General features: G+C 37.7%; 1 protein-coding gene across 1 annotated transcript in view; it reads left to right on the forward strand.

The window, feature by feature from the left end:
• Positions 1-16174, forward strand: part of LOC127654477 (semaphorin-5B-like) — a 91344-nt gene that overhangs the window by 14481 nt on the left and 60689 nt on the right. The window contains 1 exon segment of the mRNA XM_052141698.1: positions 12542-12620. Coding sequence (XP_051997658.1) covers positions 12577-12620 — 44 coding nt within the window. The 5' untranslated portion in view covers positions 12542-12576.

Here is a 16174-nt window from a genome sequence, read left to right on the forward strand (position 1 = left end):
CTGTTATGATTGGCTAACGTCAGTGCCTATGTATCAATTATTGACGCCCCCAGCCAGAACAATATGCAAGTAAACTAAATAAAAACACTGTGATTATTCATAATGAATGAAATTGCGCTTTAAAAAGTAGTTTAAAGTTTAAAATAGATTACTTACAGTTTGCGTCGTCGTTGCTCCCAGAATAGTCGAGCACGGACTTATCTTTGAGCAACAGTTTTCTGGCAAAGCCAGCATCATATTGAGATTTGTTCTCAAAACAGTCATCCTTAAAATGTACAGAACAAACGCTTAAGTTAACACTGCCGTGACTGGAACGTCCGCAAAAAATAAACTGCATCCATTTTTCCCTGACGTCTGGATCTTTCGGCAGCTTATTCAGAGGTTTTGTTTGACCACAGCCAGGAACAGCACATCTGTGTGGCATCGTAATTTTCCTGTGCACAAGTAGTCTCTGTCAGAGCTCGCTGTCCATCGACTGAACACTTGTGAGGCGACGGCGATCTGAAATGAGCGTAGTTATCTTGTGCTGGAGGCGGTCATATGCAAACGCTGTTACGTCACTTCTAACCGACACGTCACTTCTAACCATGAATCCAGAACGAGCTGTATTTTGAGCTTGATTAAATAAATGATTCGTTTAGAATGGGGAGGACGTCTTAAAATATTAATCTTGCAGGACGTTTTAATGATACAAAGACCTCTTATATACCAAAAGATCAAGGCAAATTTGGTTTCTCATGTCATGACCCCTTTAAAATATTAGAAGGAATTGACAGTGCACACAGTAGTCCAGCAACAATGGATGGCATTTGCACATTACCAATACCATTTTCTCATAAAATACATACAGTTAGGCCTGGGCGAAAAATCGATTCAATGAATTAATTCGAATTTTTTGTTGCGGGCGATTTAAAAAATAAGTAAATCGAGTTTTTGTGTAATGGCGCATTTTTGGCTCCCCAGAGCATCCGTAGCGTTAGTTTCACATAGCAGTATGGCAGCGTACAACAACAACATCATAGCACACACGCAAACGGCAACAGCATACAGCAAGCGTACAACATGGCTACGGTGAGAGTGGGAAGTTTGTTCCCAAGAAACTTCATCCCAGAAATGGGGGTTACATTTGTCTTGCTTTTGATTAAATAAAAGCAAAATTTGCTTTAAGTTGTCTGCCGTTTGTCGTATTGATTTCCTTAATAAGTAGATGGGAAAATCGGGAAAAAATCGTAAATCGAATTAAAAAAAATAAAATCGGAGATTTTATTTTTAGGCCATATCGCCCAGCCCTACATACAGTACACAGTGAATATGGCATTTACTCATAGTGCATATGAGGTGCTTTTACTTATAAGTTGCAATTACGCACTCGTGCAGTTAAACATTGTGGATCGCCTGCTTGGATTTTCACGGACTGACCATCATGATTTGTGAATTATTAGAGGAACATTTAATCCTTATCCTGAAGTTTTTGATTCTGGCTGATGGAATATGTGGAAGATATTAGATGAGTGCTGGACGGGAAGAAAACGCTGGAGGTTCGTGAATTACATTGATTTAAACTAGATTTCTATATGTAGACAGTATATGATAGAAGTTGTATTTATATTTGCCTTTTTATCATTAGACAAGACAGTTGAGAGGTCCAGGGAACTGTTGAGGAGAGATATGGAGAAGGAAACAGGTGAGCACTTCAACGCACTGTTGCTCTGATATTCAGATCGTTTAAATCAGACAGTGTTAGCACACCGGTCTATTATTGTAATAACACGATGGCACGTAACAAAATTAACAGTGATTGGTCATTTACATGTCTCGGATGCTCCTTCACATGCAAGAAGGAAATTCTCGGCACCCTCGTGGCCTTTAGAAACCAATCGGCCAAACGGGAAAATTGATCGGCCGATGCAATAATTACAAAATTGGAATATCGACTGATTTATTGTCCTCTGCGATAAATTGGTTGACCACTAATTTAGTGGTGGTCTAGTTCAGGATGATTTAAGGGTAGTTATTTATGTTTCAATGCTGTTTTTTGCTGGTTAATATTAGTCTGGTGCTAGTCCAGGTTTGTTTGGTGCTGTTTAGCTCTGGTATGGTTTTAGTTAAGTCTGGATATGGGCTGGTATTTGATGTTTTGGGGTTATTTAGTGCTGGTATGGTTTTGGTTATGACTGATTTAAGGGTGGTTATTGATGTTTTGATGCTTTTTTTGCTGGTGAATATTATTGTGGTGCTAGTCCAGGGTACATGTATGGATCAAGCTAGTTTGGTGCTGTTTAGTGCTGGTCTCAGTTGTCTGCTTTTATTTAAGGATGGATTATGGCTAGTTACTACTTGGTGCTGGTTTGGGGTTGTTAAGTGCTGGTCTGGAAGATGTTTTTTGCTGGTTTATATTAGTCTGGTGCTGATCCAAGCTAGTTAGGTGCTGTTAAGTCTAGTTTGGTATTGGTTCAGGCTGGATTAGTGCTAGTTATCACTATTTTTGGGTTGTTAAATGCTGGTTTGGGGTAGTTAATTGCTGGTCTGGCTTTGTGCTGGTCTGGAAGCTCTTTTTTTTGCTGGTTTACATGAGTCTGGTGCTGGTCCAGGCTAGTTATGTGTTATGTTCATGTCTGGTTTTAGTTCAGACTGGATTAAGGCTAGTTATTGATGGTTTGGGGCTATAAATGCTGGCTGTTGATGTTTTTATGCAGTATTTTTTTGCTGTTGAAAATTAGTCTGGTGCTGGTCTACGCTTGCTTGTGCTACACTGATAAAAATGATCAGTTAGATTAACTTAAAATGATATACAAAGCATTTTTGCATCACACTTTTTAAGCAAATTCAACTTAAGGTTATTTCAACTTCGATGGAAAACATCTCTGTTATGTACTTATCCTCGGTTCCCTGAGACGAAGGGAATGAGACATTGTGTTCTAACGCACATGGGGAGTTGTCCTACCACACCACCTAGTTGAAACCTCTTTACAATGATGGCATTATTCTAATATTAGCTATGGTGTTTGAGCCCCGCCCTTTTAGGTGTGAAGCTGTCCGTTATAAAAGCAGGTGCACAAACACCATTCCTCAGTATTTTCTGTCTGAGGGACAAGGAACCAGAGGTGGGGTACTCGAGTTACGTGACTTGACTCGAGTCTGACTTGAGTCGCAAATTTAACGACTTGTGACTTCCTTGACTAAATGAAGAAAATGACTTGACTTTAACTTGAGAACCAGTGACTCGAGACTTGACTTGAACTGCATGCCTCGACAATGACTTGAATGTTTATTATTATTGTTATTTTCAATAGCTTATTATAAACCGTAATGAAATGTGTTTAAAAATATTGCGACATCAATTAATTAATATGCAATAATGTAGGCCCGCCAGCACCACTGATCTGCATCTGCGCAGTTAACGCTATGCTCACAATGTGCCAAAATGACAGATGATTGTCAAGTTCCCAAAATAATCTCCTTTGGACATAAAGATTTCTATTTGGACCATGTGAATAAAAATAGTATGCAACTTGTGCAAAATATGCAACGCAAAAATATCCAATACAAAAACCACAACCTCGAATTTCAGCAGACATTTAAAAAACTACAAGGAAAGGAAAGTAAATCATTTTGTTATTTCATTATCCAGAAATATTAATATGTAAAATTACTTTTCAAAAGTTTGAGGGTTGTCAGTAAATTAAAATGATTCACGATTAATCTCTTGTTTTGTAGCGCGACAAGTTTGAAATTACCCGACATTGCCTCTAAATGTGTGTGTGGCTTTTCTAAACATTCTCAACAGTCAACAATATACCATAACCATTTGTTGGCAATATAAAAACAAAACAGGCAGATTTGCAGTCGCAACACTATATTTAAAACGTGACAGGTAGTATAAAATATACAGAATGACTCGTGACAAAATCCAAGTGCTCTCGTAGTAATTATGACGTCTAAAGATTTTGACTAAAGCTCTTGAATGCAATACTTTTATGAATATTTTATATAAATGTATCACTGAAGGGAACTGACTGTCTTCAGAAAAGTTTCGATGGCATTTTATTTTCATCTTACCTCTGTATAATGTCTAATAAAGTATTGTTTATAAGCGCAGGACTGCTTTGTGTACAGGTGTTACCAGGGTAACAGCTATATTTCAGCTGCATGAGCACCACTTATAGTCAGAGAGCGAATTTGCATTTCAACACATTACTGATATACAATTCATATAAAAACATTTATGTAAAGATATGTTTATAAGTTCATCTTTTCAGAACAAAAATAAATATTTAATTAAAAAATGAACCTCTATTTATTTTTGTACTGTGGCTTGACTCGGCTTGACTTGAAACTCATCAGAACTTGACCTAACTTGCTTGAGGTGAGTCACTGACTTGTCTTGCTTGATTTGTCTGCATTGCACATGAGACTTGACTCGAGACTTGAAGGTTAAGACTTACTTTGCTTACTTTTTACTTTCACTTTGCTTGTGACTTGAACATGTGTGACTTGCTCCCACCTCTGCAAGGACTCGCTTGAGTCTTGTAGTGCGGCCAGCGTTCGCAATGTCTTGTGCCCTTTGTCTCAGGGAACCAAGGTTACTAACTTAACTAAGACATTCCTTTATGACTCAGTACACTTGACATTGCATGCTAACGTATATGTGGAACAGAATCCCATCATGCCGCACTACACAACATAACCTTCCAGAGAGGAAAAAGGATGCCGCAGTCCAACAGGACAGCAACCGATATGAGTATGCCGCAAGTGAGTGACCCTCATGTTGGGCCAGGAAGGGAGCACTCAGAATGAATATGAACTATAGTCATACGAACCCAGTCAGTAAGGGAGTTTAATTATAATGAAAGTGTTTGTGACTTTAAGGTAAATTACAACACACAGTTATGTGGAGCCCATACTTAAGGGGGGCATAAGTATATAAGTAAACGAAATAGCAAGCACTCTAAACAGAGAGGAGTTGTGAAGACAGAGACATTACGCCTAGGTTGTAAAACGTTGCGAATGTGTTTTGAGAAGACCATTCTTCTGCAAAACATATGTCTTGTAAAGACACACCATTCGTCCATGCTTATGAGGAGGCCATGCTTCTAGTTGAGTGTGCTTTAACACCAATTGGGCAGCTCTTACCCGGCGACTCATAAGCCATGGCAATCGCAGCAATGATCCAGTGAGAAAGTCTTTGCTTGGAGACGGACATTCCTTTCGTGCATCCTCTATAGCACACAAAGAGCTGATCAGACAGTCTGAACTGTCAGGTGCGCTCAACTTATGTGTGTAGCACCCACACAGGGGATAACAAATGCAAGGAAGGTTCCTCATCCAAAATAAATGGACGAAGAACGCTTGAAGGTGAACCACCTGTGCTCTGAAAGGTGTGGTTAGAACCTTAGACACATAGACTTTTCTGCGTTTGACAGTGGCTTTTGAAAGGCCGGGGCCAAACTTCAGACATGAATTGTCAATTGATAGTGCATGTTAGTCACCGACCCTTTTTACTGAGGCCAGAGCCAGCAGTAGTGTGGTCCTAATGGAGTGCATGTGCAAATCAACAGAGTCCAATGGCTCGAAGGGGGGCCCTGCGATTGCTTTTAGGACCAAAGTTAGGTCCCAAGTCGGGACTGTAGCCGGCCGAGTTGGATTTGCACCATACATGGGCCTGCGTGTCATGGCAACATATATACTCCACTACTGTTGTGTTGTCCAAACGAATCAGAATGTGGTGATTCACAATATCGTAATGAATACATCTCAAAGCTAGAAGAGAGCCAGTAGCTCTAGGTGGTTGATATGTCATGGCCGTTTCACACGTGTTTCCAGGTGTCAAAAGTCGGGTGTCCGTTTCACACCTTGCCCCAACCTGTTTTGGATGCATTTGTTGTCAGCACTTTCTTTCTGAAAACTTGACCCAGCATAATACCTTGTTGGTAGGAGGTTGGAGCTGTCCATGGTGCTTGAGCAGCCAGACAGTGGCGAGTTACCACAATGTACAGGAAAATGAAATGACTTCAGTGGTAATGTTTTTTCAGTTTGAACTGAAACACACACCGAAGAATGGTCTGTACATGCTCGTTCATGAGGTGTGCACACATGAACTCCTAAAATTTAGATTTTCTGGCCGGGGAAAAGTGTGATTTTCACCAGTTGACATTATACCATTTTTTCCATATGCAAAGCAGCAAGTCTCTGTGTTTGCTCAGTAGTGCCTCTGATTGGCTAGTAATGACCAATCACTGAGGTAATTCAAAACACACCCACAGTTCGTTTTCAATGGGGCAAGACCCACATCGATACATTTCGTGAATTTGCGGGGAGCCAGAGATGGACTGAAATTAAGGACTTTAAATTGATACGCAGTTCCCTCTAATGCAAATCTAAAAAGCCGCCTGTAATGCAGTGTAATTGGTACATGATGAACGTGTCCTTCAAATCTATTGATGCAAATAAGTTCTGAGGACAGATGTGCAATAAAATCTGTTTGAGTTCTGAATGGGCGCATCGCGAGAGCACGATTCACACGTCTCAGAACTAGAATGGGGCAAAGCCCCACTGTCCTTCTACAGAATTAGGACTTAACGTCTGTAAAACCCACTGTGTGTGTTGCAGTCTGTGCACACAACACAGGCATATTGTGTGGTCAGACCACAGATTGTGCTTAATCATTGTAAACACAAGCTCTGACACTTCCATGATGATTTGCCACGCATTCCCGAAGTGGGACAGCAGTCTTATTAAACCATATAAAACAACCTCTATCGTGTTCTTTGCGAGAAGATTGTGTATTTCGACTCATAACACTGGCACGGCTTCACACGTAATTGTGGAAGACAGAACACTGTTGAAATGGGGTGGCTGATGAGAAAATTGTATCGTATAACAATGTTCGATAGTTATTTTTAGCACCCAGTTGAAATGCCAGTAAGAGCTTGCCACAAGTCCGTGTAATGGGACAGTGGGCAATTTGGCATGTTCATAACATGATATTGGCGCTCACTATTGGGAAGCAGTTGTGCATAATGTGAGGCTTTGAAGTGGGAAAGCCCTTTATTGAAAAGTAGGGCTGCAAATAATTATTATTTTGAAAATCGACTAATCTAACGATTATTAGAACAATTATTCGACTATTTGGGCAATTATTGCATTGATTAATCATTAGCTATTAACCAACTATTTAGCTTGTGCCTAGACTTAAAAAGTTGTATTTAACGTGCTTGCTTACAATAAAGAGGATAAAATCATCTTTTAAAAATACCTCTAAATGGCATTCATTGAATTACAAGGAAAAAAATACTTGGATTTTTTATTGTTTAATATGTTGTTGTTGTTGAGCCAACTAATAATTGTTTTCAGTGTAGTAAGTGCTCTTTGCTGCTGGTCTGGTTTTGTTTCTGGCTGGATTAAGACTAGTTAATGATGTTTTAGTGCTGTTTTCTGTTGGATAATCTTGGTCTGGTACTGCCAGTTGATGCTGGTTAGTGTTGGCCTGGTTCTGTTCTAGTGGGTAAAGCAGTATCATCAGGCTGTTCACCAGCACAGTTACCTTGTTGTTTTTTTAGAGCTCTTTTGGTCAGAATTATATTGTGAATTTTCCCCTGTGTTGGCGGGAGACCTTTGACTCTCAGAAAACCTGATATGCCATGAATCCAACATAAATCTTGCATAAAGTATCATCTGTTCCCTTAGTCACCTCTGTGAAAAAATGAGTGAGTAACTAATTTCAGTTCGCTAAATTAAGTGACCCAACTGAATGTAGACGTAGACACCAATGAATGGATGAATAGCTGGATGAATGAATGAATGAGTGAGTGAATAGATTTATCTCCAGAGAAAGGCGTACAAAAGTTGAACTCGAGATAAGCCACCCCGTTGTGTATTGTGTTTTTTTTGTCTGGTGTGTGTGTGTGTGAGGGTGCCTGGAAATGTAGGGAAACAGGGTAATGACGGTGGAGTGGATTGAAGGTTTCTTGATCTCTTTTCAGTCCAACTGTGAAATGTCAGATTTGAATTTGACTGAAAAGAAAATTGGAGCTTATGGGATGTCGTGGTAGGGGGTGGTGGGGGGGGTTTGTTGCCAAAGAAACAAGACTACTGCTTCCCAAAGGGCTTTTCTTAGATAATGAGCTGACAAAGGTCTCATGGAGATATAGACTGCAAAAAAGTATGAAACAAGTTCCTGTAAAATTATTTAAAATCATTAAAACTACTAGATACATTTACTTTAGGGGCTAATCACATTAGATAATAATTCTAATTTTCATAGAAATCTTATAACATTTTGTGAGGTTTATTCTTAACACATTGGCATTTTTATTTCTTGTTTTTTAAAAATATATATATTTTTTTCTTGTTGTAAACAGCCTAAATCACATAAAATGTTGTTATAATTCTTAGAAAATAAGACTGGAAAGAAATTTCCAGGTTCAATCATTGTTTAATACTAAATTAACAGTATTGGTGGCATAATGTTGGTTACCACAAAAAAATAATTCCCTCCTTTGTTTTTAAAGCAAAATAAAGGTTACAGTTGGGCACTTACAATTGGAAGTGAATGGTGCCAATTTTTGGATGGTTTAATGGCAGAAATGTGAAGCTTATGATTTAAAAAAAATATTTTAAACTGTTAAAACTTGTGTATTATTTGAGCTGTAATGTTGTTAAAACAAGCGTTTTTTTTTAGTAATTGTCATTTTAGGATTTATGGCATTATGTAATCAATGCAATGAAGTTGTAAAATTGGATATAACTTTAGGTTAGCAAGCAGTTTTATCACACTAAAATTATCTTAACATTTAGTGGCTAATCTTTAGAAACGGGGAGAATTTTAACATATATACGGATTGACCCCATTCACTTCCTTTGTAAGCTATTCAGACATTTTATTTTATTATTAAATTTTTTTAAGAAAAGGAGGGACTAGTTGGAATAAATTTTTTTGTGGTAAATCAACAGTCTGCCAGAAATGCTGTCGATTAAGATCAAGTTGTATTGAACCCGAAATATTCCTTTAATACATTTGCTTCTCAAGTAAATAGTATGTCGTCTTGTTTTCCCATAAAAATATCAAAACATCTACAACATATAGGCTGAGTATGCTTGTTGTATCGTGCCAGGTTAGGACAAGGTGTCACCTAGCTAACAAAATGAAGACATACCATAGACTTCATGTATGTTTACTATAGACATATGGATACCAATCAGGTGAGTACCTGAATGTACTGGCGGGGGTCAATAGAGAACAGGGTATGCAATTAGCACCCACCATCCGCTAAATGTGGGTGTTTCATGCAGTGGCAGGTAATTTTGTAATATATATATATATATATATATATACACATACAGTACTGTGCAAAAGTCTTAGGCACATAAGATGTTTCACAAACACATTTTTCTTAAGATGTTTTATATATATATGTTTTATAACTATAAAGTGGATAGGGGGCAGTTTCAGACACAGCGAGTGTTCCACGATCAGGGTTTGTGCCCTACGTAGGCTGCGTACTCTGCATTTAGAGAGCGGCAGTACTGCTGTACAGAACAAACAATCTAAATACTTACGACACTGAAAATTGTAAATACACTGACATAAGAATCCACACAGGACTTTAAAAACTATGATATAGCAAAAGGAGGCATTATATTTCAGCATTACATATAATGTCCTTGTGGGACATTTTCATGTTTTCACTGTAATAATTACTAGAAATGTTTCCAAACCTCTCTTCTTATAGACAAATTCATCCAGATCTGACAAGAGACCTAAAAGGGATAGTTCACCCAAAAATGACACTTCTCATTATTTACTCGCCCTCATGCAACCCCAGATGTGTATGACTTTCTTTCATCTGCTGAACTCAAATGAAGATTTTTAGAAATATTTCTCAGCTCTGTAGGTCCATACAATGCAAGTGAATGGGTGGCAACATTTTAAAGCTAAACAAACAAACATCAGTCAGCATAAAAGTAATCCATAACACACCAGTGGTTAAATCAGTATTGTCAGAAGCGGTGTGATAGGTGTGTATGAGAAACAGATCACTTTCACTTTCTTCTTGTGTTTTTGGTGATTCACATAGATTCACACAGTCTTATGGATTACTTTTATACTGCTTTTATGTGCTTTTTGGAGCATCAACATTTTGGCCTACAAAGCTCAAATATTCATTTTTGGGTAAACTATCTCTTTAAAGTAGGGCTGTCGATTTAACGTGTTAATTCAGTGCGATTAATTTGACTAAAAATAACGTGATAAAAACATGAACGCCATTAATCGCAATGCCCCCGGACCGTAATATGGAAGATTCCTGAGAAATGCAAGCTTGTAGTACTACATGTTTACTCCAGAGGGCAGTAAGTAAAACTTCAGCTGTGTGGCAATGCGCAGTTTATACAGTGAAGAAAACACACACACACACACACACACACACACACACACACACACACACACACACACACACACACACACACACACACACACACACACACATATATGTATATCTTCTGTATTGAATTGTCATACCAAATATTGATTTAGCTTTTTTCTGTTTACTGGACTTTGTATGACATTAATTGATAAATGAAAAATACTAATGGATTAACTTTTTTAAGACATCCTCACTCTGCAACATCAAGTGCATAAAACTTTTTTTCACACTGCACTTTGTGTATGTATATGTGCATTTGTACATACCCTGATAGAGAAGATGTATAAAATTTACTTAATTTTGTTTTACATTATTAATTTCTTATTGCATTTTTAACTGGTGTCAATTGATTCAATGAAATTAATGACATAATATACTGATTAACTTGAATTAATTACAATTTAATCACATATATGTTTTTTGAAAAAAAAAAACCACAAAAAAAAAAACACCCAATAAGTAATTAAGTAAGTAAAATTTATTTATATAGCACTTTTCACAGATAAACATCACAAAGTGCTTCACAGTAAAATGTAATACAAAAACAATTTAAATACATTCCCCAAAATACAAACAACAAACACTACAAACAACCATAAAAAAAACCCTCGACTAACCAAAAGCCTGCTTGAAGAGCAAAGTCTTCAGTTGTTTTTTAAAAGAATCAACTGAGTTCGCGCAACGTAAAACAAGAGGCAAAGCATTCCACAGCCTGGGAGCGACTGCCTGGAATGACTGGTCCTCTCTAGTTTTAAAATGGGTACGGGGAACAACTAATAGCATCTGATCTAAAGACCTGAGACTCCGGGTAAGAGTGTGCGGCTGTATCAGGTCAGTGATGTAGGTAGGGACTTGGCCATGCAAGGCTCTAAAAGTAAGAACTAGAATTTTAAAATGAATTCTATACTGGACTGGTAACCAGTGAAGTGAAGCTAAAACAGGTGTGATGTGTTCTCTTCTCTTAACGCGGGTTAAAAGCCTTGCAGCAGAGTTCTGAACAACCTGGAGGCGATGAAGCTCCTTCTTACTCAAACACGTAAAAAGACTGTTACAATAGTCTAAACGAATGCATGAATAATCATCTCTAACTCGCCTTTAGTCACAGATGATCTTAATTTTGAAATGTTCCTCAATTGAAAGAAGCAGTTTGTAACTAATTGTTTCGAATGAAGCTCCAAGGACATAGCTGACTCAAAGACAACACCTAAGCTCCTGAGGCTCGGATTACAATATACAGGTAATTTAAAGACACTACATGATTGTGACTGACGTGCAAAGCATTGAATGTGCATAATAAAAAGTGGCTTTAGAATTTAATGTATTGATGGTTTTCTTTCCATTTGATTGAATATAAGCCCAATCATTGGCCTAGTCCACAACAATCCATTTGCATTTGAATTTGTCAATCTGTCTGAGGGGCAGTTCACACAGAATGTGTTCTTATATTCTGTCTGCACTATTTTTTGATTGTAGGAATATGTGCATGTGCGTCCTGTGAAAGCATCTAATTTTGTTTGTGGTGCATCTCACTGGTTTCAGCGCCTCGTGCCGAAAAGTCACATTTTTAAGATGCTGTGTCAATTTAAAAGTGTTACCTAGCAAATCGAGCTATTTTATATTGGTGTCCCTGGATCTTTTGAATTCTTGATATAGATTTACCATAAACTAATCCCTAACCCTACATCTAAAAAGTAACTTTTGGCCTGTTTAGAATAATATAAATATACTTCAATTATTTTATATTAGTGGGGTATAGGGAGGTTTTGTCAAATTTAGCTGAGAATGAATCTTCTGGTGAGAATTTTGTCTCCAAATTATATTGGTAAACACACACTGACATTTGAGGTGCACCAGTCGCAGTCTTTGAGGACTTTTAACCCTTGCAGTTTCTGATACTCTAACCAAGTGCCCCTCAATCCACACATACATGCATCCCCCATGCACAGCCGTCGTGCCCCCGGCATCCTCCCTCCATTGAGAAAGTTAACAGTTTGTTTTTCACAGGGCTGAATGGCTCACTGCACACATTACTGAAGCCCCTTCATCCCCCCTTCTTATACTCTGGATACAGTCCGTCCGTGAGAGGCTCACTAAAATGATTTCTCCCTCTCTGTCAGCAAGGACTCTATAATACCAGTCTGAAGTCTGTCAGATGCTGTCCTTTAGAGATGAGTCCCTAGTGACACCTCACTCCTGGTAAGTGCACACTTTTTTTTTTCTTCTCATTTGTCCATACATGGACAAAACTATCCACTTCATGTGAACGATTTTGTCCACTTGCAATGTTATTTCCCTGTTTCTTTTCAGTTTTGTCCACATGCCTTCCCTTTCCTCGTGTCCCACCGTATCTTTTCCAATTTCGTCCTCTCTCCACACTCCATCCTGTCTTCCTTTACTCCCTCCTCTCTCTGTCCGTCTCTTTTGTTGAGGTATTCTGATAAACAGCTTGACTGTCATCTCTAGAACCCCCTCCCCATTGTGTGTCCAATTCTCTTTGTTCTCTCCTCCTGTGGTGCTGCCTTAAAGTGTGTGTGTGTGTGAGACTGACCACCTCAAGAATGTCTGTCTGAGTCTGAATAAAAGGATCTACTAAGCAAGAATTTAGCAATATTGTTTATGGTGTAACATTGTTTGAATTCTCGATGTGTCTGTCTGATTGTTTGTCTGTCTACTCCATCATCTTTTTTCTCATTTAAATTTGGTTCAATTCAGTTCAACTCAAATGAGTTCTGATTTAATTCAGTTCAATTTAGGTTTAATTCAGTTGAATTGAAAACTTCTGTTTGTGCGGTCATGTCAGTTTATTTTGTCTGTTGACACATTCTATTTTTCTTTTTGCCAAGTAAATTCAATTCAGTTGTATTTTTATTTTAGGAATCTAGGCATGCTTTTTCTTACTCTCAATATAATGTCACATTCAATTCATTTCCTCTTGATTTCAATTTCATTTCAATTTGATTTAATTCAGTTCAGTTTCAATTTAATTTAACATAATGCAATGTAATGCAATGTAATGTAATTTAAGTTGATTTATTTTGGTTGTAATCATAATTGTTTTATTTATTTCTATTTACTTGGTACAGAAGCAGAGATAAAGAAAAGAAAAAAAAAAGAAACAAGAATATAACAATATTTGTGCTGGGAAAGTAAAATCAATAGCCCAAAAAGGCTTATACAAAGTACTGAAATAATTAAGTTCTTATTTTATAAAGAAGGCCAAAAATAAATAAATAAAACTCAAGGAAAGAGTTTCTGTGACCCCTTTCTATGTTTCTTGTCTTAATTCAGTTCATTGTACTTCAGTTTAATTTTGTATCCCCTAATCCTACCCTTAAACCTAACCCTCACACAAACCATTTGACATTTTCATCAAGATATTTTGTAATAAGTTTGTAGGTAAGTTTCCTCATTTTTTGAGGGTTGGCTGGTCCCCTTCAAGTTTTTAAATTATCTTGTTTTAAAAAAGTCTGAACTGTATGAAATGCTGTAAATATAACTAAGTGGCCTTTAGGGCTTCACAATTAATCACAATATCACTTTATGAGCATGTGCAGTTTCTACATTGCAGCAGATTTCAATTTTATTTTATTTGCAACTTATAAACAATGTAAGCTTTAGTTTTCAATGTAAGGAAAACATTTGATTAAATCTCGATTAAAATCGCAGTTGCAAAAAAATTGATATTTTTGGTCCGTATTGTGTTCTTTGTGGTCATAGCATTTATTCCATGCAAATATGAATTGCTTTAAGAAAACCGTGATAATCAAGATTCAAGAGTCTGCAAATTTGAATCTAAGTGCATGTTGTCCATTTTTCAGAGTCAACCATTGATGTGCAACAATTCATGTACAAAACTGTATGCAAATATTATACAGCTGTGATTTTTGTTTCACGCTTTCAAAGTTATTTTAAACTTTATGTATTAACTTTATATCTGCTTTAGCTCCACTAAAACACAGAATTCTTAAAATGATCATCACACTGTTAAAGCAGATGTTCCTGTAAGAAACCTGATTTTGTCAATGGCACAGAGAGAACGAGAGATGGACAGATACAAAAGAATGAGTGAAACGTGGATGGCTTGAGGATGGGTGTAATAAAGGACCGGTCTTGTTGCCATGCTGTTTAAGATTCTGTCCGGTGTCCGGGTCCGTGGTCAGACCTGAGCGAGAGCGCTCGGGTATTGCGAATGAACACGTGCTCCCTCAGAGCGTCTGTAAAGCTCAATGGACTTCATTCACGTGCAAAAGAGTCCGCCAGTCACACAGAGAATGCTTTCACTCAGAGACAGTGAAGGAGGGAGTTTAAGGAAAAAAGAACACATCCAAACATCTGAAAAAGAAAACACTAGCAGAGAAATAACAAAAAGCAATGGTACTAGTGGTTAAATTTAACAGTTAATTTATAGCTTGGATCTCTCTCTGTCTGTCACTCTCTCTCTGGGCAACATGGTCACACAGGAAGTTGGCATGTTGTTTCCAAGAGTTCCAGTACCCTAGGATCGGCCACATAATTCCTGTTTACCTTGCCGTGTGACTGGAAGCACATTGTTTAAAATTAAAATTCTAAATTCGTTTATTTGTCAAATTTAAAATAGAAATGCGCATTTTAATTTTAGATATGTGCCAAGCACTGAAGAGGACTTAGTGTAGGTCTTTTGTTGTTGCCTCTTGCTCTCTTATACAGTACGTCTTGTAGCACAAGGGGCTGTTCACGTACAGTTGAAGTCAGAAGTTTACATTCACCGAAGCCAAATACATTTAAACTCAGTTTTTCACAACTCCTGACATTTAATTGTAGAAAACATTTTTTGTCTTAGGTCCATTAGGATCACTACTTTATTTTAAGAATGTGAAATGTCAGAATAATAGTTGAGAGAATGATTTATTTTAACTTTTATTTCTTTCATCACGTTCCCAGTGGGTCAGAAATTTACATACTATTTGTTAATATTTGGTAGCATTGCCTTAACATTTTTTAACTTGGGTCAAACATTTTGGGTAGCCTTCCACAAGCTTCTCACAATAAGTTGCTGGAATTTTTTCCCATTTCTCCAGACAGAACTGCTATAACCGAGTCAGCTTTGTAGGCCTCCTTGGTCACATGCTTTTTTAGATTTCGGATTGAGGTCAGGGCTTTGTGATGGCCAAACCAGTACCATGACTTTGCTGTCCTTAAGCCATTTTGCCACAACTTTGGAGGTATGCTTGGGGTCAAAAATGGAAGACCTACTTGTGACCAAGCTTTAACTTCATGGTTGATGTCTTGAGATGTTGCTTCAATATATCAACATAATTTCCCCTATAACAATACCATTTATTTTGTGAAGTGCACCAGTCCCTCCTGCAGCAAAACACCCCCACAACATGATGCTGCCACCGCCACGCTTCACGGTTGGGATGGTGTTCTTCCGTTTGCAAGCCTCACCCTTTCTCCTCCAAACATAACGATGGTCATTATGGCCAAACAGTTAAATTTTTGTTTCATTAGACCAGAGGACATTTCTCCAGAAAGTAAGATCTTTGTCCCCACGTGCACTTGCAAACTGCAGTCTGGCTTTTTTATGGCAGTTTGGAGCAGTGGCTTCTTCCTTGCTGAGCAGAATTTAATGCTAAGCTGATATAGGAGTCATTTTACTGTGGATATAGATACTTGTCTACCTGTTTTCTCCAGCATTTTCACAAGGTCCTTTGCTGTTGTTCTGGGATTGATTTGCACTTTTCACACCAAACTACGTTCATCTCTAGGAG

The sequence above is a fragment of the Xyrauchen texanus genome, chromosome 13 (genome assembly GCF_025860055.1).
Source record: "Xyrauchen texanus isolate HMW12.3.18 chromosome 13, RBS_HiC_50CHRs, whole genome shotgun sequence".
Lineage (NCBI taxonomy): Eukaryota > Metazoa > Chordata > Actinopteri > Cypriniformes > Catostomidae > Xyrauchen > Xyrauchen texanus.